This window comes from Manis pentadactyla, chromosome X (genome assembly GCF_030020395.1).
Source record: "Manis pentadactyla isolate mManPen7 chromosome X, mManPen7.hap1, whole genome shotgun sequence".
In the NCBI taxonomy this organism is placed as follows: Eukaryota; Metazoa; Chordata; class Mammalia; order Pholidota; family Manidae; genus Manis; species Manis pentadactyla.
The window spans coordinates 33,213,190-33,237,914 of record NC_080038.1 but is presented as its reverse complement, the minus strand read 5'-3'; the positions used below and the strand labels follow the sequence as shown (position 1 = coordinate 33,237,914).

The window sequence follows — 24,725 nt, the reverse complement described above, 5'->3', positions numbered from 1 at the left end:
GAAATGAAATCAGCATTTCAAAGAGGTATGTGCACCCCCATATCTACTGCACCATATTTTACAATAGTGAAGATATGGAAACATCGACAGATGAATAGTTAATGAAGATGTGGTATATATACAAGGGTATATTACTCAGCCATGAGAAAAAAGAAAATCCTGCAATTTGTGACAACATGGATGGACCTTGAAGGCATTATGCTAAGTGAGATAAGTCAGGAAAATAAAGACAAATACTGTACAATTATCATATATATGTGGAATCTAAAAAAAGCCAAACTCAGAGAAAGAGAGTAGAGTGGTTGTTACCAGTGGCTGGTGGGGGGTTGGGGAGTGGGTGGAGTGGAGAAATAGGAAGAGGTTGGTTGAAGGGCACAAACTTCTAATCATAAGATACACAACTTCCTACACAATGCTATATGTCAGTTGTATCTCAATAAATCTGGAAGAAGAAGAATGACTGTACATGAAAAGGCAAGTCACAGGCTGGGAGAAAATATTTGCAATGAATACATCCAAGAAAGGACTTGTATTAAGAATACATAAACAATTCCTACAAATCGATGAAGACAACTGAATTTTAAAAAACACCAAAGACTCAAACACCTCATAAAAGAGGGTATCAAAATGGCCAATGACAAAATGCGTGTTCGATATCACTAATCGTAAGGTGAAGGCATATTAAAATGAGATACCATTACACACTCACAGAAAGGCTAAATAAAAAGTCAGAGAAGCAAGTGTTGGTAGAACAACTAGAATTTTTCTACATTATGGTGGGAGTAGGAATTAGTATAACTACTTTGGGAAAATATTAGGTAATACCTTCTAAACTTAAATACACCTTATTTTCTAGCAGTTTGACTCATGCATATTTATGACCACCAAAAAGCATACACCATAATGTTCATTACAGTTCTATTCATAGCAGCCCAAACCTGAAAGCAACCCAAAGGTCCAACAGAATCAATAAACAGTGCTATATTCATACAGTGGAATATTATACAACAATAAAGATGAGACTGTGGTTACATGAACCACATAACTCTTGCAGACAGAATATTGAGTGAAAGAAGATACATGAAGCAGTCCATACTGTATGATTCTGTTTATATGAAGTCCAAGAGCAGACAAAACTAATCTATGGTAATGGAATTCAGAGTAATGGTTACTCTTATGTGGGGCAGGGGAGTAGTGGTTACTGAGAAGGGGCAAAAGGGAACCTTCAGCAAAAAGGGCTGAAAATATTCTGTATTTTTACTGGGTGGTCATTACACTGGTTTATATATATGTAAAAATTCAAGACACATTTTGTGCAATTTACCATATGTAAATGTACCTCAGAAAAAGGTATTTCAATGTTGTCTTTCTCATTTCATTTGAAAGATGAATGTACATTATGCACAAGTCATTCAAGATTGAAACATGAATAGTTTACAGTTTTAAAGTCAAATCAACCTTGGTCCAAATGTTTCGCATTGGGATTATATAATGGTGAGATCTGAATTCAATTTAGAAAATGTATCGATTTCTTGCTTACCAGAGTATGCCAATATTAGTATTAGTATGCTAATGAGCACAGTTTGCAAAAAAGGTGAACCATGGGTGGGTTTTATTTAGAATTTTACAGAAAAGCTTCATTTTGATATATATAATAAAGTAGAAATTTTAAAATGAGGCTTTGGAGAGTTTTGAGCTACATATATTTCTATAGAAGAGATCTCCTTAATTCTCTACATTTTTTTTCAATTAAACTTCTTTGTGATAATTACAAGTTCATGTGCAGTTGTAATAAGTAATACAGAACCCTTCACCCACTTTCCCTCAAAGGTATTATCTTGCAAAACTATAGTACAATGTGGCAAGAAATTGACATCAATACTATCCACCATCTTCTTCAGATTTCCTTGGTTTTAGGAGCCATTTTGTATATTTTTCATTTTTAAAAAATGCTGATGTTTTGAAGAGGGTCTCTTTGTAGGTGTGGGACAGTGCCTTTTGCAAGCCTTTTAAGGGTTTACCCCATGCAGTCAGGCTAATAAATGCACATAGTTAGAACACCATCTCCATGCTAATTACAGGTTGTTCTATGGAAAAGAGAGCTTTTTAGATCCACTTATTTGGGAACAGATCAATATATACTTTCACTAGTTTATTTAAAAAGGATGTTTCATTAAGAAGGAAAATATAGATCACAGATAATATATACTGCACCTATTACTAAAATTCTCTTTAAAACAAGTGTAAGGATTCCATGCTTCAGGACAAACCAGGGAGTTGAGATGACTGAATGGTATGATGTCATCTCTTCTCTCCACTGAGCTACTCAATCTAGAGAAGAAAGAAGAACACACGCTTATCAGAACGGTGGAGGAAAGGACACATACTGATTTCCTTTTTGTTTTTTTAAATGACATCTACACTTTTAAGAGACTCTGCTGAAATCTTTCTGCCTCTAGCCTGAAATAATATGTAGGTTCTACTTTTGCAGCCAACAATATATCCTGTTCATGATAAACGATTCAGGTTTCTGAAATGTCCATAACAAAAGCCTTACCCTTTACAGCTTTTATGCTGCCTGATGCTATTTTGGCAGGGTGGAAACATGTACGTGAGGGTGTATCAGAGGGTACAGTGGCCTGCCTCCAATCCCCTGTGGAACCAGGTGGAAGAGAAATACATGTTTAACAAGTTAGGCAATGACCAAGGAACAAAAACAGAACACAGCAATTTGTAATGACTATTTATTAATACATGTATCACAAATGTTCACAATATCAATGCATTCTTGTTGGCATGCTAGACAGAGGCATGGTTTTGTAAGATCTTTTAAAAATGGTTTGACTTTTGTTCTCCCTTCACACTCATTTTTAAGTTGATTTGATGAGATCTTTGATGTCTGTAATGTCAATGCAAAGGAAAAATACAGACAGAAGTAAAATAACACAATAGCAATTAACTGAGGCAAAAACAGAAGTAATATTATTCGCTTTTGCGGGAAGCAACAATACAGCTGGTAGAAGGATTATTCGGGTTTCAACTGAGAGGCATAGTTGCTCTAAACCATCCACACATACCCAGGCATGTCACAATAATGAGCAAGGAGGCCTCCTAGGAAGACTCAACAACTTCCTTCATGCACGACACACACTTTTTTCTCCTCATGGACCATTACTTATGTATCTCTTTACATATGCTAGGCAGCCTGAAGAAGGTAGGAAAGCGCCTTAGTAAAGGCAAGACCAAAGGAGATTAAGCCAGAAGAACAGATGGCTATCTGCTTATCTACATCAAGGGGTGCGGCACTTATCAATCATGATGAAGGGCTAACAGGAGCCTCCCACACTACATGCAGGGCCCAGTGGGGCCAGGGATGGCGTGATAACCAGTCACCTACAATGAGCTGCTGTTGGACCAAGTACACATGGAGGAGCTGGCACACACAGGGCCTCAGGTGGGGTCCACTAGGACTAGATGCAGGGAACCTGGCTATACTCTGGCACGACAGGGCTTCACAAAATGGAACGTTACACATGATGCGGCAGAAAGGCAGTGCAGAGACTGTGTGGGAGGGTCAGTTGCACGCGGGGTGGGGGTTAGGGGGAGCAGGGCCAGGTGTCTTATGTACTGTGCTCTAACATTCTTTGGAAGTCTTTCAAAGATTGCTGCAGTTCTTTTTGAAAACAGGTCTCTTATTCCGCCATTCTTGAAAGACTAAAAGAGAATTGAAAACAGGTGACTCACCATTAATAAGGACTTAAAATAAGGTAACAAGCTGAAAAGAGCATTTATACATTTTCCACAGGAGCAATGAGCTCATCTCCTCCCCTGCACACAGAAACGAGGTTTGGGCACTTGGACAAGCACCACGAAGATCAGGGAGTTAAGCGGCCAGGCAGTAAGTACCCTTGCCCATGTGAAGGGCAGAACCCATACTTCCAAGGGAAAACCCCAAAGAAAACCCTCCCCACTGCCACTCACCTTCTCTTTACACCATCTCATACTGGTTGGCCGTGATGAACCGGGACAGACAGCAGGCCAGCAGCATGCCGATCAGCTGCCAGGGAGGAAAACGGAAACCACAATCTCACATCATGCAGCTGCCAAGCTCGCTGACTTCCCAGATGTAATATTTAACAACTGAGGGGTTTTGTAAGTGAATGAGGAGAGGGCCCGAGGAAAAGATGAGACCTGATTTCAGTTGTGGGATCTAAGTAAGACTTAGGGAGTCTAACTGCTGCTGCAGGACAGCTGGAGGTTCTAGAAATGAACTTAAGGTTCCAGTTCTGGCTTGCTTTGGCCATTTAAAAACAACTGTGACACATAAGTAGTATTCAAATTTGTTCTTATGTTATGAGAGTAATGACAAAAATGAGTGCCACAGAATTAGTGATGAGTTAAAAAGGCCAAAATTTAATTAGAAGCTGTAAGAAAGTGCACTGGGAAGATAATCTCAGCATAGTATGGTACCCCAGCCCTACCCATCCAAAAGAATAATAGTTCTTTCCTTGAGACAGCTGGACACTATTCTTGACCAGGTGAGCCTGCCAGTGAGACAAAGTCATGGCTTGGGAGAGGCAGGACTGGGGAGGGGCAAAGGGTAAGAGGAGAACAGGGCCTTCATTTCTTTGTCTCTAAATCATGTAGATATTTTAGGCTTAAATGGGCCCATCTACGCCCAAGGCGTACCACCTAGTTTGTCAGAGGCCCCAGCACAACCAATAACACAGTATTTCCACCTCCTCAGAAGACCTCAGGCTGTGGTCTTTGAGCCGTGACTCAACCTGTGGCACAGGTGGATCTGCTAAAAGCTGTTGCGACGCTATCAAGACATCCTCAAGCACATCTCTTCTCACTGGAAACCAAAATTCTCATTCCTGACCCTGGAGGATCAGCATTGTTGGAGAGGAGCCCAACCGTGCCGTTGAGTCTCTTTGGATTCCCTTCTCTTTAAGCTATTGACTGTGCTTTATTGGCTCAGATGTGGGAAGGACCTTTACAGAGAAACTGGTACAGTGTCACTCCAAGTGTGGCTCCAGGACCATCAGCACCTGAGACCTTCTTGAAAATTGTCAGGCCCCACCCCTGAGCTGCTGAATCAGGCACTCTGGGGGTGGGGCCCAGCAGTTGGTGTTTTCACAAGCCCTCCAGATGAGAGAGCCACTCATCCTGTCCATAGAGTCACTCTTATAGGTGAAATACCTGTGGCCACACCAGGTCCCACTCTTGGTCAGGGCAACACCTGAACTCTGTTCCCCTGGCTATTTCCCCACTGTGCAGATCCCACTCCACCTGGCTATCTTTCTTGCTGAAATCCCTGATTCTTATCTTCCTTCTTAAAATCAAAATTGTGCTGTGATATATTGTGGATAAAATGACAGTGTCTGTGGTGAGGATTCTCAACTGGTCCTGTTTGGCTAGCTCACTATACACGTGAGGGCAATGCATCATTATTGACTTTATATAAAGAGCCCTGCCCAGTGCTCTGGGTGACACAGTGCATGGCTGCAAGGCTGCAGGAGAGCAGAGCAGAGGCTGGAGTGGTGGCAGCGCCAAGGACAGAGGCCCAGAGGATGGCTGTGTGGACCGAGAGGTCCAGAGGCAGAGACTGGCTTGCTGCATGCAGACTCAATCTGAGTGGATGAGATTTCAGTGATTGACCTGCCACTGTGGAAATAAAGTTGAGTGTAACCCTTTCACCCTAAGAACATTGTACTGTCATTTCTTTGGTCACACTGAATCCATAGTGAACTTGCCCAGGGCTGGAATCCATTGGCAAGATATATATGCAAACTATAACCTAGGTCAGGTAAGGAAAATCACCACCTTACTGAACTTTTACTATCTCCTACCAAGGTTCTGGCCAACATCATTTTGTGCCACCAAATACACAGTATCATGCACATACCACCAAATGGCCAGAGAAACTATGGTTGTAAACTCCAGAATTTTGAGCCAAATAAGAGACAAATCCCTACCCTACCCCCACAGTGAGGCTATAAGGATTTTGAGCCTTATAGCCTGTCCCTTTTCATTATAACTGCCATTTCTCAGGACCAACATATGCCAGAACACACTTGATACTCTCAAAAATCAGATCCCAGCCAAAAAAAAAAAAAAAAAAAAAAACCAAATAAGAATTACAGGTACAAAGCACATTCAAGTGCATCAAGGTATTTCACCCTTACCACAGCCCTGTGCAATATTACCATCCCAAGTTTCCAGATAAGAAAATGGGTTCAGGGGACATTAAAGAATCTCCCTCGAACCACACAGGTAACCCACACAGAGTTAAGGTTCCATGGTCTTCCCTGCCCTCATCCCCACTCCTGGGCCTGGACCCCTGTCCTTTCCAGAATAATTCCTGTGTCTCACAACACCTGGGGTTCCCTCCTGCCTTACACTGCACACTTCAGGGAGAAGTTTGGACTTACTCTCTTTTTATGATTTCAAATTCCTAGACCCTCCTTTCTTTGTAAAGCTTATTACTGTGGGTTTTTCTCCTTAACCTCACATGTGTTTCAAGCACTTAAAATAGTAACCATTCCACTTCTCTTCGCAATGCTCTGGGCCCCCTTGGCAACTCCTGGGCCACACAGCCAGAAACTTCTTTAGAATGCTTACATAGCTCTTGTATTTAAATTTTCTGCTTTCAAGGAAATACAGCATGTGCTGTATTTTGTTTTGGGGGCAAGAATATAACTTTTTGAGTTTGTCCAACTGAGAAAGATATTTTTAACATCTACTAAGAAGTTCGTTTTCCTAAAAAAATGTCCTGAACTGAGATACATACAAGCTATGTGAAAACAGTATTTTACATACATTCACTTCGATTTTCATTAATTCCAGTGCAAGAAAAACTAGGATTTGAGATATGGTAGGTGTTCTGAATTATTCACAGGATTACTGGTTTCGAATTTGCTATAATGTTTTCCTCACAGTGGAGAGGAAACTTTGATCTTACTTCCGTAAGTACCACGTTAGGGGAAAGTGGTGGGAGAAGCATCCTATCCTGAATACCAGTTATTACCAGATTATTTCTAGGTACGTAGAGGAAAGCCTATTTGGCCTAAAGACAGGACCTTTCCCTCAGTCTGAATCAGTACAAATATTCACTTGCCACTAGACCCAGTTAATCAGTAGACAGAAAATTCCATCCTTACGTAGGTGAAATCTTTTTTTCAGGTTAAATACATGTAAAAACTGCTGCAAAGAGGAGAGGTATGCTCTGGGATTCCAGGCTGCCCTTCAGAAGCACACTGCTGATACATATTAAGACTGCAGTAGGTGGGCACTTGGACAAACTTCTGCTTCAAATCCCGGAGGGAGACAGGAAAAGGAGATCACGTCTCTCATGCTGAAAAGCCCTCAGGATGCAGACCCCAGAACCACCTGTTGGCTTTCACCAGGCTGGTGAACACCTGATCCTGCACAGCCCTCGATGTTTTAGATCAGCTTATTTATATTTGGTTGACTAAGACTTTGTAATTAGCGTTCATCTAAGTCTTTAAAGGAACAATTTTATTTTGACCACTATCTGGCTAACTAGTACGCTATTCTGCTTTCTTCTGGGTCATGAAAACCTCTGGGAGGTCCTGCTGCTTCAAGACCTGAAAAGCCAGAGAGGGAGAGAGAGAAAGGCCCTCCATGTACAAAAGGTCTCTCGAGGCATGCCCAAATAGGGAGCTGAGAAGGCCCGGCAACACAAAGCTCTAGTAACGTGGATTGCCTTGCTGGGGCTCTGCAAGCCCCCAGGGACAGGGCGGACCCCCGGAGATGCGAGAGCAGGGCTGCGGAGGGGTGGGGCCCACATCAGCAAAGACAGAGCTATAAAAGGCGACAGGGCAGTGTGTCTTCCCATGCGATGGCTGCAGGGGCCAATGTGGCTGGATCCCTGATTCCTGAGGGCCAGAGAGGGGACAGCAAACAACTGTAAAGGCAACTTTCTTAACAAGAATGTGATAAGTGCTAGGCCAAAATTTTAGATCCTTACAATGCCTGTGGAGATTTTATGCTAATGACCTAGCTGGGAAACCAAAACTTCCCATGTCTTTGGGAAAGTGTCAAGGAATCTGGTTTGAAATAAAACCATATAAATGCTGGCAGGGACTGTCCCAGGCCTTGAAAATACTAGGGGAATAAGAGCTCTGTTAGCCTTACTCAGCCATGTCCCATCAACACCATCAACAGATTCATACAAAAGGTAAACAAATCCCAGAGGAGAATTCCTGGCCCTTAATGAATCACCCCAGCAGCCTGTGGGCCCAGGGGAGGCCCGGCAAGGGCAAGGGTCGGGGGATGGATGGGTAGGAGGAGGATCTGCATTTTGGATGAGTACCTTCTTCCAATTCCATAGACTCAGGCCCTTTTGTTGTGAAGGCACAAAATGTTTCCTTTAGGTGCTCCTTGTGGCAAGAACAAAGATGATCTTTGGCCTAAATGCTTGATACAGCAGAGCAGATGAGGAGGTCACAATTATAGTGCTGGACCTACAGAAGCTGCCCAACCTCAAGCAAGCCACTCAACCTTCACCTTCTGGAAAATAGGTCTACTGTCCCCACTCAGGACTATAATATCCCATGATGTGGACTATTAATCCAGCCGAATAGCTTCCAAGTCCAGGGAAGCCCTCTATTTACACTGAATATAGAAGTGTTAAATGCAGAGGCCCAGAGAGACGCCCACCACCACCACCACTACCCACCCACCGAGCAGAGAGCCAACCAAGGTGGGAAGCAGTTACAAGTGGAGCAACACAAGCATGCACCCTCCCCTTTGGTCTTGAGGCCATGTTGGCGGCAGGAGTGATTCTGTCTCTGTCTGTCTTACAGTCACCATGGGTGCTTTCCCAAGCCCTCCTGAGTGAAAGAGTAGCTGCCAGGATGCAAGGAGGAGGTGCCCTATCAAAACCCAGTCAACCTCCTGCTATGAATGGATAGGGCAGCCAGCCAGGCCCATCAAGCCCAGACAAATGGGCTTTTCCTTGAGAGGGCAGAGGTAATGGGAGTGTGAGGAGAGAAGTATGAAATACATTCCTAAACCCTGCTGTCCAAAAACAGAACTCAAGGGGTTTATGTTTTAGCTAAGTTAGCTAAGAGTGGATGAAGTTCTTGCACAGCCTGTTAAAAGGCTAGACTCAGCTTAGTTTTCCCTGTACTTTATACCACCTTTAATTTCTGAGACAGCAGACGTGCAAGGCCAGTTTGTGCCAATAGATGGAGGTCACAAGAGCAGATAAGATAAAGGGCAAGGAGCACGTGGAGGGTGGGTGAGCCAAGTGGGGAGAGAGGAGGAGTGAGAGAGAAAGGGCACACCCCATTCTTTCTTACCCTCTTTGGCCTCTACTCAGTAGAGCTTGCTTTAGCGCTGGAAGGCCAAGACATAGGCCAACATGATTGATTCATCAATATCAGCCAACATTTGCTACGTTTTACTATGACACTGGCCCTAAAATTTTTGAACACTGTGGCTAAAGTTTTGATTCTAGGTCACTGACGAGGACGAGTACAGCTGTTTTTCTTGAACAGGCATCTGGTAAGTGACTGCCATTGTTCCAGGGAGTCCCTGGATCTACTGGTATCTGCAAGCTTAACTTCGGCTTCTAGGAGCGCTGAGGCTGCTGGCAGCATTATAAAAGCTACGGTTCCTATCCCAGCACAGCCAGCTAGTGAGCGCCAGCCATGGCTATCCTCCTCCCAGCCCCAAGCTGAGTACAACAGGTCTCAAGTGGGCCCCACTGCACTGCCTGGTCATGTGGGTAAATGGCACTAGCTGTGGGATGCCACTGGGCTTTGTGTTTTAGTTTCTTATCCCAGCGAGTATGTGGTACCTTGATGAGAACAAAAAGCTCTGCAGAGAGTTTGTTTGGGGGTTCCTTGGGGTCAAAGCCCCTCCCTCACTGCCCAGAGGGCCCCAGGGCAAACTAAATCCCCATGTCAGGGGGTTTTTTCAAGGCAGCACACAGAGACGAATGCTCATTGGGCCATTGTCTAAGCATAACTCCCTTCATAGGGATGTGTGACAGAGAAGTGAGAGAGGTAGGAATATTCTGGGCTGATAAGATGTTTCATCCATGAGATTCCAGGCTTTTTGAGGCTCCATTCTGCCCACATAGAGTATTGGCATCATGTCCCTTTATGGTTCTGGATAGCGATTAGGGGAGACTTCAGCAATATTCCTCCCTCCAAGGGGACAGTCCTCAAATGCTGAGCACAAGTCTGGCCTGCTGGTGGGCTTTCCCCTGACACTGCACATACATGTGTGAAGTATATTGTATAAGCAAGCTATCAAGTGCATTCTGCACGTTTGCCTCAGACATGAGGTCTGGGATCCTGGAAAATGTCCCCTGGCCATTAGAGATATGTCACTGAAGTGTCACCACTGAAATACAATAGCAAATGGAAGAAAGCTGAGGGCAGCAACTTCTTTGGAAATGTCTCTGGAGGCTGTGTTTGTGGCCACACTCTGGTTTGTGTGTTCACCTGTTGAGGGTTTACTTCACTTCATGAGCTGCAAAAAATGAAGCATGTGTAACAGAATTCTGAGACTGCCACAAGAAATACACACTCCTGTTGGCTGAGTCCACAGTGCGCTTGTGAGATGAAATGTCACATGGGGTTTTGTCCCTGCTTGGGAAGGAAACCTTTTTGACTTATCTAAGGCTGACCCTTCTCTTTGCAAAACCTGTCCAGCGAATTCTAACCCTTGACTGAACTGAGGGCTGCACAGGTGTGTTGATTTTGCGATAACTTTTTATCGTTTATGTGCTTTTCTGTATATGCCATATTTCCAATCAAAAAGCTTTAAGAACAGACTTGACTAGAAGTGCATCTGCACAGCTAGGCAAGAAGGAAAGAGGTACGGCAGGTGAAGAAAAGATAATTATAGTCTGACAGAGACAATATAGAATTCAGGCAGGGGATATCAGAGCCATGGAGACATTACTGAGATAACATATTGGGCTTTGTTGGAAAAAATGATCTGCTGCTCTGGAAAATTCTGAGTTAAACACAAAAGTTTTTATTTGGTTACATATACATGCTGGTCCTTCCACCCATAGCAACATTAGAGCAATGATTTATCACTTGGCTGGGAGATCAGAAGCCTGGGGGACACTACTCTGCCTGATGGAGGTGGGCTCCATTTTAGATTTAGCTTAATCTCCTTCCATCCGTGTGTGTGTGTGTGTGTGTGTGTGTGTGTGTGTGTGTGTGTCTGTGTGTCTGTGTGTCTGTGTGGCTTGCTTAGTTTGCATAATTACTTCTCCCATTAGTTTTTAGAGGCTGGGTGGAGACAAAGGGATATGAAATTTAATATACAAAAGTTCAGTTTCCTCTTAAGACACAACAAACCTAGAGATTAAAATAATGATCCCAAAATGAAGTTTGCTAAATTTAGGCTTTCTTCAAAGGGAGAGAGATCTCATGCATAATCCATAGGAACCAAGAACAAAAAAGGGACAGGTCAACCAGAAAAAAAGCCTCCCTCAAATCCACATCAGCCATTTGGTGTTTGGAATTCTTTATGCTCCAATTAAGCCAGCACTTTGTTCAGTTAACCTCCAGTTGACCTCCAGAAGAAGCAAGTTGTTCTTCTGGAGCTAGTCATTAGTTGAACTGTAACCAATATTCCCTTGATGGCAAAACTTCATTTAAGTTGAAAAAGGAAAATCAATAAACAGATGACCTGAGGACTAATGAGCAAGGAGCTCCAACCCCATCTATCAGCCTTTCCCCGGGCACAGGGAGACAGGCCGAGACTCTGGAGCCCAGGGAAGGAAACGGGGGCAGGAGGCAGGGGAAAGGCTAGGCCAGACTGCACGTGACGTGGCTTACCTGGGAGAATGCGATCCCGAAGGCCACACCAGCGATGATGCCCATGTTAGTCTCCATGAAACTGGTCACCAGATCGTAGCAACCCTGGACACAGACACACACAGAGTCAGTCTCAGAGACATGCTGGGGCCAGGCCTAACTTGCCACACACCCACACACACACACGGCAACCTGCATTCAGCATCTACAATCCCAAGTCGCCCTAGGAACTTCTCTAGCATTCTTCAAACTTAAAAAAAAGATGAAAAATTTCAACATACAAAAATGTACAGAGTAGACAATGATCGGCCCCGTAGATTAGTGCCTTCCTCTAACATCACAATTAACATATGGCCAATCTTGCTTCATTTATGTTTCCTCAACTCTCATCCCCTAGCTGACTGATTTTAAAGCAAATCCCAGATATATACCTTCATCCACCAATGTTTCAGTAATAGGATTAAATTTAGCACAAAATCTCTAAGATGTAAGCCAACACAGTAGAGATGTAGTAGTAGACTGGAACAGATGAAAAGGCATTCCTCATCCTTGAACAGGAACACTCAGCATCATAAACATGGTTACAGTACCAGCAGTTTGACAGCAAATGACAAAACCTTAGATAAAGTGAAATCATCTGGCAGAAGGAGGTGTTTAGAGACCTGTCAACTCTACAACAATTTAGGGTTCTTGCTTAGGAGATTTTTTTTTAAATAGGGAAAAACCTACTTTCTAATACATGGATTTAATTTCACTTAATCCATCAAATAAAGTGAAATTCCCTTTAACATACTATGAAATAGCCAAATACGGTGATTAAAACCAACACCAATTTGACCAGTTGCAATGTTAGTTGTATACTGATAAAGGTAATCACGTTTCTTTAAAATAAATGATCTGGTTGGAGGTCAACAATGTTGGTAAACAAGTTTTTTGGTTGCTGTTATTCTGGTTTACATTTTGTCAACAACCTAGTCCAGGTAGGAAACACCAAATTTTGTGCGTCACCCATAATGCAAAGGCAAAAGCTGACTCTTCCTGTTAACTGCCTGGCAGTTATGTGGGTGAGAGAGAGAGAGAGCACAAGAGAGTGTGTGTGTGTATTTATATTTATTTGGAACTGGGCCAAATCAACCTAGACTTCTGAAATGACTTATTCAGCCTCAGAAGACATGGTCTCTTTCCAGTTTTCTGAAAAAGGGCTTTAACTTGAATGTAAAATTTGAGTTGTGAAAAATCAAGACATTAATTTCATAAGCAGGGTAAAAAGGATTCTTGTTTATTGAGAAAGGCATGCTAAATTCTCATAACTTCTGAAGGACACACGCAAAGAAGTCTGCCATTTTTTAATTCAAGTTTTAACCATTTAACGTTTCTCACAGTTTGTGAAAATCCTGCCAATGCTGTATCTTCTAATAACTGATATTTTATGCATTCACAGTCTGTTTGTGAAGTAAGAGGTGCATTAACCTACAGCAGTGCTTTGACACATGTTTTCAATGAAATGGACAAACTATACTCCTTGGTTACCTGATGCAAATTTGAAGGCCAGGGCAAGGGTGGGAAAGAAAATACATGATTGCTCATGGAGAGTTTTCAATTTGATTGTCTCTTTGTAGTAGAAGCTTGCTTGCTGATTTACTTTTTATTAGTGAAACTATGTCCTAGTATTTTTCAGAAGGTAGTGAAAGAGAGAGCAGTTTGGGTTAAGAAGAATTTAGAGACAGAAGAGAGGTGGATGTTCTAGCACTTTCCAAAATGGTAGCAGCTAACACAGCATTTTGCCACGTTGGCCATCATTACTGTATCTTCTCCCCACAGCAATGGTTGGGTGGAGAAAGGAAGTTCAGATCAGCATTAGTGTTAGGTCAGCTCAAAATGTGAAAACACAAGCCCAATAATAAAAACCAGAGAGAAGTGAGCTGGGTTATTTTCTTACTCTGCAAGATATTTTGGCACAGATTTATTTTTCGTGAAGTTCAATTTTATGGGTAATCTGAATGCACTTTTCTAAAATATGATCTCTACTCCATTGTAGGAGATTTCAGAGTCACATTATTTTTAACAAGCCCACTCTAACCAATAGGAGAAATGAGAAGAATGAAATAAATGCCTGGCATTGGTAAAATTGTGACAAAATCATTCTCTCTAAACCTTGCAGCAACACTTGGGAGTTCCACAGAAATGCAGAATAATCCGAGGCCTCACTCCAGACCTGCTGATTCAGAATCTAGGTTGTTCGCTTTTAATGAATTTTTAATGAATTTTAATGAATGTCAACAACCTCTCCAGATGTTTCACATGCCCATCAAAGTCCAAGAAGCACTTTTCTATAAGAAAAGCTCCCCCATTATTTTTTACTCCAAATAAGAAAGCAAATTCGCGAATCACATCAGTAAGAGGGTTACTTAAAATGAGAAGATAAAAGTGAGTTAGCTCCTTTGTTCTTGTTTAAACAATACAAGACTGAGGTTGAGATCAATACTCTGGATTGATCTCTGTTATTCACCATGTGGACCCTCTGCCTAGGTCTCAGCAAAGATCTACAGGCTACTGGGAGTGCTTTGACACTACACTCACAGGCCATGTTTGCATTCCACTGCCATTTCTCACTAAACCCTGATCTTAATCTGCCCACAACTATCTCTCTTAATTTCCTAAAATGAAGGCCTGGTTGTCAGGTGTGAGATAAACTACAGAGACCTGCTAAGTGTCCCAGGAAACACTCAGGAACAGAAAAAATAATTTGCTCCTCCTCTCAGCATGTTTAGAGCAACACAGTCACCAATGGAAAACATCTGGAAGTGGCAGACTTACAATACTAGGGGGGGACACCAAATCCCAGCCAGGTTCTGGGAAGAGGAACCTTGGTAGCTGCCAACCAGAATAACTATTTCTCTTCCTCTTGCCCTTCCTCTTATAAAAATGTCAAAGAATTCCTAAGGAATAGGAGCTTAGTTGATGCTATGAGCCAAGTGAACTTGCAGACATTTCATCATCCTGTGAGCAAAACCAAAATAAATTTCCTCCCCAACACAAGACAGTAAGTATCCTGCTTAGCTGTTCTCACTTCCTCCGGGCTCTCTCCCAGTTATTTGTACAAGGCAGGTTTCTCCATCTACCAGCTAAGAGCCAAGAGTCATCTTTCTGTGCTATTGTGGATAAAATGAAAGTTCCTGTGGCCAGGATTCTCACCTGGCCCTGGTTGGCTAGCCCACTACACACATGTGGGCAATATGTTGCTTTGATTCTATATAAAGAGCTCTGCCCAGTGCTCTTGGTGACAGTGGTAGTATGGCTGCAAAGCTGCCAGAGAGCAGAGCAGAAGCGGGAGTGGTGGCAGCACTGAGGACAGAGGCCCAGAGGATGACTGTGCAGGCCGAGAGGCCCAGAGGATGGCTGTGAGGGTAGAGAGGCCCAGAGGCAGAGACCGGCTTGGTGCATGCAGACTTGCTCTGAGTGAACAAGATTTTAGTGGTTGACCTTCCACTGTGGAAATAAAGTTGGGTATAACCCTTTCACCCCAAGAATGTTCTACTGTCATTTCTTTGGTCACACTGAATCCACAGTGAACTTGCCTGGGGATGAAACCCATTGGCAAGACAATTGGCATAGCCGGCAGGATTCACTGGTGACCAAGGAAAAAGAACAGGCTGCCCTCATGGAAGGAGTGTTTCAGCGGCTGCACCTATGGATAGGGAGACATTCGAGTGTCCCCTGTGGACATGTGGTACTGTGAAGGCATGGAGGACTGGGGTCCACCCCAAGAGAAAGCTGATTGAAATGGCATCCCTGCAAAGTGCTGTGGCCCAAGAGGAAGCAGCATGAGAAGGAGCAGCAGCCTGAGAAGGAGCAGCCCAAGAAGCAGTATAGGAGTGCAGGCTGCAAGGTGCTGTGGGGCAGGTAAAGGAAGAGGCCTGAGAAGGGGTGGCATGAGAAGCAGCAGGATGCAGGCTGCCAGGTGCCATGGGGCAGGTGAAGGATGTAGTGGAGCCATCAGCCCCAGAAGCGGAGGAGTGGAGGTTTGACAAACAGGTGGGGCTGGAGGCCCTGCAAGTGCTGGAGGCATTGGCCCCTCCTCAGTTCAGACCCCCCCCTGGTTGAAAGCTGGTGGAAAGCCCAAAGGACTCGGCAACCATGGGTTCTTCCAGGATAGGTGCAGCCCCCTCCCCAGGTCGTGGAACACTCCATGCTCTGCTTCTATCCTCAGACTTAAGCACAAAAGGAAATACTGTATACTTCTCCAAGGAAGAATTTAAAGGGCCCCGTGAAGGTCACAAGGACCCAGATGTGGGTTGGTTTGAAAAGGCAGGAGCAGACAGGAAGAAATTGGGCTGGAGCTGTGGCAACAACTGAGACCAGAGCAGTGGTTCCGACTGCTGAGGACAAAGTAGAAGGCAGAGATAAAGCAACAAGATTGGCCTATGTGTCTGCAAGACTTTCTGCTGGAGAGGCTGGAGAAGGTGGGTATTGTAAGGCCCATTCATGGTCCTTTCAGTTAACTCCTTTGAGTAGAACTGGTTTGAATACAGCCATGATGACCACTTGGTGGCAATGGATCTCCTCAGGCTTGAAGGTTATTATGATTTGTTAGAATTGGTTTGCATACAGCCAGGATCTCCTCAGGTTTGAGGGTTACTATAATTTGTTGTAATTTTTGTTATTTGTATATTGTTGTAGCCTCTCTTGTTATTATGAAATTTGGTTACAATGCTCCAGCTTTATTGCACAGGGACTACTGCAGAGGATTGAAGGCACATAGATTGAGAGGAGAGAATCCTGGAGGGATGGAATGTGGATAAAATGAGAGTTCCTGTGGCCAGGATTCTCACCTGGCCCTGGTTGGCTAGCCCACTACACATGTGTGGGCAATACATTACTATTGACTCTATAAAAAAAGCTCCACCCAGGGCTCTGGGCAACACGGTGGCACAGCTGCAAGACTGCAGGAGAGCAGAGCAGAGGCTAGAGTGGTGGCAGCACCAGGAACAGAGGCTCAGAGGATGGCTGTGCCGGAGGACTGTGCAGAGAGGCCCAGAGAAAGAGACCGGCTTGCTACATGCAGACTCACTCTGAGTAGATGGGATTTTAGTGATTGACCTGCCACTGTGGAAATAAAGTTGGGTATAACCCTTTCACCCCAAGAACATTCTTCTGTCATTTCTTTGGTCACACTGAATCCATAGTGAACTTGCTGGGGGCTGAAACCCATTGGCAGGACAGCTATCAAAATGAGGGTTTGAGATACCAAAAGATCTATGGGGATGGTGAATGCATTCATGCTATATAACAGAACTCCATGTAACTGGCAGGTGGCAGTGGTTAAGCCTCCTGTGGGGAGGAGTCAGTGTGGGAGGATAACCTTTATGAGCACCTACTATTACTGTCTTCACTGCATCCCCATCTACCACCTTTTATAGGCAAAGCATCTGAAACAGAGACCCGAGAAGTAATTTGTCTCAGAGGTTTGAGTGAGCATTAAATGAGAATATCTAGTGAAACTCACTAGACAAATCAGTTTTCAGTTTTCATTTGCTTTTTCTCCACAAAGGGAGCCAGGCTGGAGAGTCTAAGAGAAGCGAGACAGAAGTTAAGCACCCCTTTCAGGTGTTCGAGGTGTCCTGAAAAATGTAAACCAGGATCATGGTGGGAGGTGAGGAGTGAGGTCAACTGGTACATTATCAATGAAATGAAACTATGTTACCCTACCTTTCTTTCTGGAAATAACTGTAAGGATTATGGAGATGCAGTATAGGATATGACTCCACACTTGCTTTTGACTACTAACAAAAGATCCTCCCTACAAGGACCTGCTGCATCATCTCTAATAGAAGACATGGTGTGGGACAGTGGACGATGAATTCACCACCCTCATCAGGACATTCACATTGCAGTTAACAGTCAACATTACAGCTAACATTCATCATGTCCCTCTCTCTGTGCCAGGCACTGTGCTTTAGATACTTTATCTCATATCAATCCTGAGGGGCAGGAACTATTATTACCCCCATTTTTACAGATGAGAAAAACAAGACTGAGAAAGGTTAACTTGATCCAGATTGCACAACCAGCAAGTGGCTGAGCCAGAATTGAAACTGGGCTCTGACTCCAGACCCCAAGCTCCTGACTTACAGATCCCCAACTTTCATGAATGAAGAGGAAGTTGGGGTGTAACAAAAGACTTTTATTAAGGATGATGGTTGCTCCTTCTACAAACGACTTCCTGAGTTTCTGCTATGCCAATCTCTCTTGCCATAAAGCACTTCCTGCTTTTTAAAACTGGAGCAGCCACTGAGTGCTAAGTATGATCTTATTTCATGAAATGGCAGATAAGGACACATATGGATGGTTAGCACAGATACCTGTGAAGAAAGCAGAAGTCACCTTACTAAAGAGAGGTGAAGGAGGCCTCAAACTTGGGATTTGTAAGGAAATCCCAGTCAGAACAGAAGCTCTCTTAGCTAAGAGAAGAAGCTGTCAGTACTGCACATCTTACCTTACCACACCAAGAATAAATAGACCAGAATGACAAAATGAGCTTCTAGAATGGCAATAATGCCTTGTAGCACTTACGCTACAAACACCAACATTAAATGGGTAAACTATAGAAACCATCTCCTAACATTCTAATCTTGAGGGTATGGGTATCTTGTATGAATTATTCAGTAGGTGACCCAGATCACATAGAATTTTCAAGCCCTTAGAAGAATAGGATTATAGCTTAGTAAGGAAAGAAAATTTACCCAATGGCTATATAACCACAGGTAAACTCAGTAGTAGGTTTTTTTTATGCTTTCATTTTAAATATGTTTTAGGAAAGAAAGTTCCCTACCTGTCATTTCTCTAAACGTTTGAGAACATAGATGCCCTGCACACACACTTGTGGTGGGCATGTCTTCCTCATATTCACTATAAAATGGATTCAGAATTTATTCTCTTTTTTTCCTGACTACTGAAATTTATTTCCCTCATTTTCACTATCTACTACCTTGCAAATTTCTTCTAGCCTGTTTTTTCCCCTAATTTCTCTGGGAGTCAGGATGTTGACAGTGAGTTGAATTGGGAGTTGCTGATTTCTTTCCCTTTAGCGGTAAACTCCCTAAAATAAGGACCACCCTCCCAGCAGCAGATGCTGTCTGTCAACTCCACTCTCCCTTCCTGCTAAGGACTGGCAGCCAGCTGTGAATAATTTTATTTAGAAGGTATATTAAGGAGAAGAAAGACACGCAGAAAGAAAGGCATCATTCCCAGTCTGACAGCAGCATTAGGGCCACCAGGAACAAGTGGCCAGCCCTTCCTCGCTGCACCTGCTCGGTTCGTGCTGTAGGAGAGGAATGGGAGACACATCTGAGTCCCAGCTTTCTCCTTCAGAAGTGGGCAGCCCTGAGTGCCCTTCCCAGGCACTAAAGGTCCACAAAGGAAGATTCTGGACTGTCTTCTAGACTACCATTTCTAACCTATTCATCATCATGGCACAGAAACCAAAGCGCTCCCGAAACATTCACCACTGATCCCATCGGGGCTGAGAGGAAGCAAGTACCTTCTGGTTAACTTTGGTGGCGGCCACGGTCAGATTGTGCAGGTCCTGGGGATTACAATCAGTTTCGTTCATGCAGCAACTCGGGGGGATGCCATGCTCCAGGAAGTAGGGGCTGGTGCTCCAGTTGGTGTAGTTCTGCACGCCACAGCAGCTCAGCTGTGAGCAGGGAAAGGGAAAGAGTCAAAGTGTGCCTAAGACACTGTGGTCTCCTCACTCACTGCCTGCGATTTTGAAAAAGGAAACATGGGCCAAGCTGCTACATTAACAGGCACAGCCTTGGCGTAAAGATGAACCGAAGCTCCACTAACAATTACAGTCAATGGGAAGCCCATTTGAACTCTGAAAAGGACATTACTTGCTTTCTGTTGTTGGCTCTCTTACTTCACAAAGCAAAGCAGTGGTTCTTGGGCTTGGCTAAGCATGGAAATCAGCCGTGTGAGCTGGGTGCCATTCATAGTAGAGCTGCAGAGATCAATTAAATTAGGATTGTTGATAGGGAAGCCCAGCCAAAAATGGATTTAAAAAAGCTCTCCTTTATACTAATAAATACAAAAATAAATGATTTAGGAAGAAAAAGATGCAGAGAGGGAGAGAGAGAGCTGGTGTTGGTAAACTGCAGCCCACCAGCTGCCTGGTTTTGCAGACCAAGTTTGACTAGGGCACAACCATGCCTATTCATCTAGATACTAAGGCCACTTTTGTGCCACAACAGCAGAGTTGAGCAATTGTGTCAGAGACTGCAGATCCCTCCAAATCTAAGATTGTTACTGTTCGGCCCTTTACAGAGAAGATTTGCCAACCTCTGACACAGAGAATATTAATAAAGCAAATGGGGCACAAACAGAACTAGTGAATCTGGGTAAAACATATACAGTTCTTTGTATTGTTCTTGTAACTTCTTTGTTAAGTTTTAAATTGTATCAGGATAAATCACCAAAAATATAAAAATACTGCTTCTGGAGTAAGAAAAAACACAAGAACACCCCAAAACTGAAAACCTCCCCAGGCGATCCTGATGGGCAGTCTGGCTTGAACACCAGCACCTGACCCCTGAGCCCCTCCAGGCAGAAAAGAGAAAATCTATTTTCCTCCTCTCTGCAAAGTACCAGGCAGCTGAGGCCCTTCACAAACCTGACAGATCCTTGGCTTCTAGTCCACTCCTGCGCCGACAGTGCTGGTCAAGCCAGTGAGCACAGCACCCCTGAGCTCTTGCCCCAGACTAAAGCCAGCACCTCCAGACTGCCAGCCCTTGGGAGCCAACTCTAAGCAGGCTGTCACATGCTCACTGCCTACCTCCTTTCCCAGGCATCAGGTTTCGCAGGCAAACTAGCTTTCCTTGGGATGCTCACTCCTTACTGACAGAAAGCAAACCAGAGGCAGTGGTCCTTCTTGACACTAATTACCTGGGTAACTGGACCCTGGACAAGTACTGGATGTCAGCTCTTGGGAATGGAACTGGACCAAGAGCTGGAGAATGGGAATCAACAGCAAAGGCTACTGGTCCAACAGCACTGGCAGCCCACTTGGTCTAAGGGCAGTCCTCGCAGGCAGCCACCCGCCCACCCTCCTGCCCTGGAACTTACGCTGCGCTGCACATGATCCACCGCCCGGCTCCTCTCGTCATTGCCATTGTAGTTCTGCATGGCATCTGTGTAAGTCCTCAGGAAGGTGTCCTTGATCTATAGAAGACGAGGAGGAATGTGGTTCTGGTCCACTGCAGCCTGAATAGATTCACATTCATACCAACTTCCACCCCACAGCAGCCTCTCCTGGAAGTCTGAATGAATATAGGCCAGGGACGGAATGCCCTGTTTTCTGAGACAAAGAGCTCAGACAATTCGCCAACAGGTTTATTAAGCTCAGGAATTAAAATTTATATATTCCCCTCACCCTTAATCCAGAGGAAGCCTGCCTGATTAAATGACAGGCTGAAGTGGCTAGTCAGTTTCTGAAGGGCTGTGATACAGAGCTGCCAAAGCTTGGGACTGGGTTTTCCAGTTATTTTCTTTGAATTGATTAATGCCCATCTTTCTTTTTATAACTTTTTCTGGCCTTCTTCAGAAGAATGACAAAGACCAGGCCATGGGGGGAGGCAGGAAAGCTGATAACTTGACCACTAACAGATCCCTATTCTAGCATACAGGAGTGGGGACAAAACTAACATTCACTTACCTCTTCAATGAGGCCAAAAAAGAGGCTAATGGACACGAACGTTCTTGGTACTAAATGGTTGACAAACCCTTTCTCCTTCTTTGTGAACACACTTGACCTTGGGTTAAGTTGTAAGTTCTGTTCCCGTGGAAAACTGCTGAGGGTGGAGTATCGGGTGTGTTACCACGCAACTCCCGCTTACGGTAAAACTGCCCCCTGACTGGTGAAATGACTATGGACTGGGAGGAGAGCAAATAACAATAATTATCTGGTGGGAAGCTTAGGGCTAAGTATGGTGACTCTCCTAACTGGGCGTGCCCTTGCTGAGACACTGGATGCCATGCCCACAGGGCAGATACAAGAAATAGACACTAGTTACATGGAGCTAATAAAGCAAGGTGGCTATTGCACCTAGCTGTGTCCTTTCCTTTCACTGCACCTACATTGTCTCTTATGGGTGGACAGGTACACAGAACAGACCTGGGCCACCTTGAGGACTCCTGCTGAAGAAACAAGCCTGCTATTGTCCTTCTGGCAAGCTGTGCTGCCTATACTCCATACTTCTGGGTAAATGGTGCTAAGTGTGACCTGTCATCTTGTGTGTTTGTATAGCCAAGACCAGAACTGGTGCTCAAAGAACAGCATTGCAACCCCCACCCCATCCTTACTCCCCTAAGTATTCCAGATGAAGAGAGGCTAGGCAGATGAGGTCCAGGCCTTTGGTATCAGGAACTGTTAAGAGAAAACCCCTACATGGAGCCCAGTCACAGGAGCACATGGGGGAATGTGGGTAAGGGTGCAGGTAGGAGCGAGCCTGGCTGTGCTTGCAGTTCACACAGGCACTGGGGGCCCCTCTAGGGCTATTGAGGCCATGACTTAATCTGAGGACAAGATGAGTTCTCACCTGAGAATAAGAATGGGGGAATCTAATGCCAGATGCAGCGCCCATGTGAAATGGGTTCCAGAAGTCAGCTTTGGCATCTGACATACCACCTCTGGTAAAGGGAAAACCAGAGCAATAGGGAAAGGGGGCAGAAAGCGCATGAGCAAAAAGCTCAATGGGAACTTAACTCAGCCAAGCACAAAAGCAGGGCCTGGGACAGATGGTGCCAGATTTACAAGAACCATAGTAACACTCTCCCTCAGCATGTTTTCCACCTGCATCCTGCTTTGTTTTCCCTTCCTAACACATGCATGTCTACTTCTGGCTTTACTGCTATTTACATGGTGCAATAATGGATTTTTTTTACGGGGAGTTAGAACCAGAACTTTATTGTAGCATGTACATTTTCTGGCCTGTCATCAATATACACAACTGAAAGATGATACACGGCAGCTACAGACAGCATGACAACATCTGGTCTCTGTATTAGCCTCTAACTATTGTTGTCTAACCAGAACAGATCCAGTGACAGTACATGTAAGGATGGCCACACATGACACAGGATAGCTGACAGTGTCCTCAAAACTATGGTTAGGACCCCAAAACAGTATTCAAAATGATTTTTCCCCAGCTTTAGAAGTCTGAACCTTTACATGTAAATTAAAAGCAAAGTGCTGTGGTATTTTTGATCAGGGCTGTCTTTTCTCCATTTGCTTCCCCACCATACAGGACTAGGGTGTGCATTTTCCCCTGAGCAGCAGGGGGCACCCCCAGGGGCTCTGTGGAAGAGGGAGGAACACACACAGGCTGTCTGAGAGAAATCTGGCACTTTCCCTTTGGCCACAGCTAGCTTGGTTTGCCTCTGCAGTCTTGTTATACAGAGACACACTGATGCCACACTGAAGCAACTATTTTAAAAGGAGTATTTACCCCCTATTGAAGGTCACTGCTTTAAAACAAAGTACAGAATCATTTTATGCAATAGCTATAGAAAGAACTAGAGTGAGGATCAACAACTAAGGCTTCAAGTTGGGTGAAATTCTTACATTTAGAATTTTATTGGCATTTCAGCCCATATTACACGACATTTGGAAAATAGCAATACCACTGGGAAGGCCGGTTAGCCTTTATGTGCCCTTTACATGTACATTTCAACAGGTTTCAAAAATCCTCCTCCCCAAGGCCCTCTGACTGAGCTTTCCACCTTGGTATACTCACCTCATGACGAAACACAAACCCTGAAATGCCAGCTACGAGCTCAGCCAGGAACACCAGGGACAGAAACATGGCATACTGAAAGTCAAGTGGACAAAGTCAGAGATGTCAGGGTTAAGAAGACTGCTTCTTCAGGGCAGGCTACTTCTCGTCAGGGGGAATTAGATCCTCACATTCCCTAGACAAAGTTTAGGAAAAGTTTAAAAATACTCTTCTCCAGATTTACACACATGAGCCTCAATACAGGAAGGTGTCTGTTTAATCTGTGTAAGCATTTGGGGCAGATGTGCTGAGGAGAGCTCATCAGAGACTTGGCCCAACCAGGAGAAAGCTGGAAGGGCTTTTTGCAACTAAGGTATTCGCTGTTTTTAATGTGAGACTCCTTGAGCTAGAAAATATGCTGGAGGTCCCAGGGCACGGTTCTGCCCTATCTGGCAGTCCTTCACCCCGCCTTCCTCACACTGGGCATCCGGCATCTTGCGTGTGCCTTCTACCTAGCGTGTGCAAGCCAAGCCCACTGCCACCTGCCCACCCCCTGTAGCCTGTTCAGTACCCAAACTGTTCCAGTGGCTGGAAAGCCTGCCTTTCCCTTGACTACAGTCTGCTTCCTTTTAACCTCCACTCGCTGGTGCTGGACCTGCTCTCAGGAGATGCAAGAACCTGCCAACCTCTCCCCTATATGAGTGCCCTTCAATATTCATGAACACAGCCAGAGTGTGAACCTGCTATGTCTCTTCATTTGGGCAAGCCTCTCTGTTTCCCTAAGCACGTTTTATATGAAATAGTTTCAGAACCCCTTCCTTTGGAATCATATCCCTCCCATCCTGACAGGAGGACTAGAATGTGCACTGGTGGCTCTTCCTCAATATAGCGGGGGCTGCTCGCCTCTCTTGTCCTGCACACTCTGTGGAGTTGATAGCCTTTAAAAAAACAAACATGCTCCAGTGTTGACTAATAGTGTTCACAAAAGTCTAAAGCCATTAGTGCTTCTGACTCGTTTCATGCTTCCTGTACTTTCCGATTGTGTGTGTGTGTGCGTATGTGTACCTATGTTCAGGGATATTACATAGTCCTTATGAGATATTAAGGGTCTCCATCCCTGTGACTTTGAAAAACAGATAAA

At 44.3% G+C, this 24,725-nt stretch overlaps 1 protein-coding gene across 1 annotated transcript in view; it reads right to left on the bottom strand.

The window, feature by feature from the left end:
* Positions 1 to 2,730: 2,730 nt before the first annotated feature.
* The window catches only part of TSPAN7 (tetraspanin 7), a 117,350-nt gene continuing 95,355 nt past the window's right edge, over positions 2,731 to 24,725 (bottom strand). The window contains exons 3-8 of the mRNA XM_036879495.2: positions 23,606 to 23,680; positions 20,937 to 21,032; positions 19,354 to 19,509; positions 11,835 to 11,918; positions 3,982 to 4,057; positions 2,731 to 3,714 (exon numbers count right to left, since the gene is read on the bottom strand). Of these exons, the coding sequence (XP_036735390.2) occupies positions 3,989 to 4,057; positions 11,835 to 11,918; positions 19,354 to 19,509; positions 20,937 to 21,032; positions 23,606 to 23,680 (480 nt within the window). The 3' untranslated portion in view covers positions 2,731 to 3,714; positions 3,982 to 3,988. The remainder of the gene's footprint in view (positions 3,715 to 3,981; positions 4,058 to 11,834; positions 11,919 to 19,353; positions 19,510 to 20,936; positions 21,033 to 23,605; positions 23,681 to 24,725) is intronic.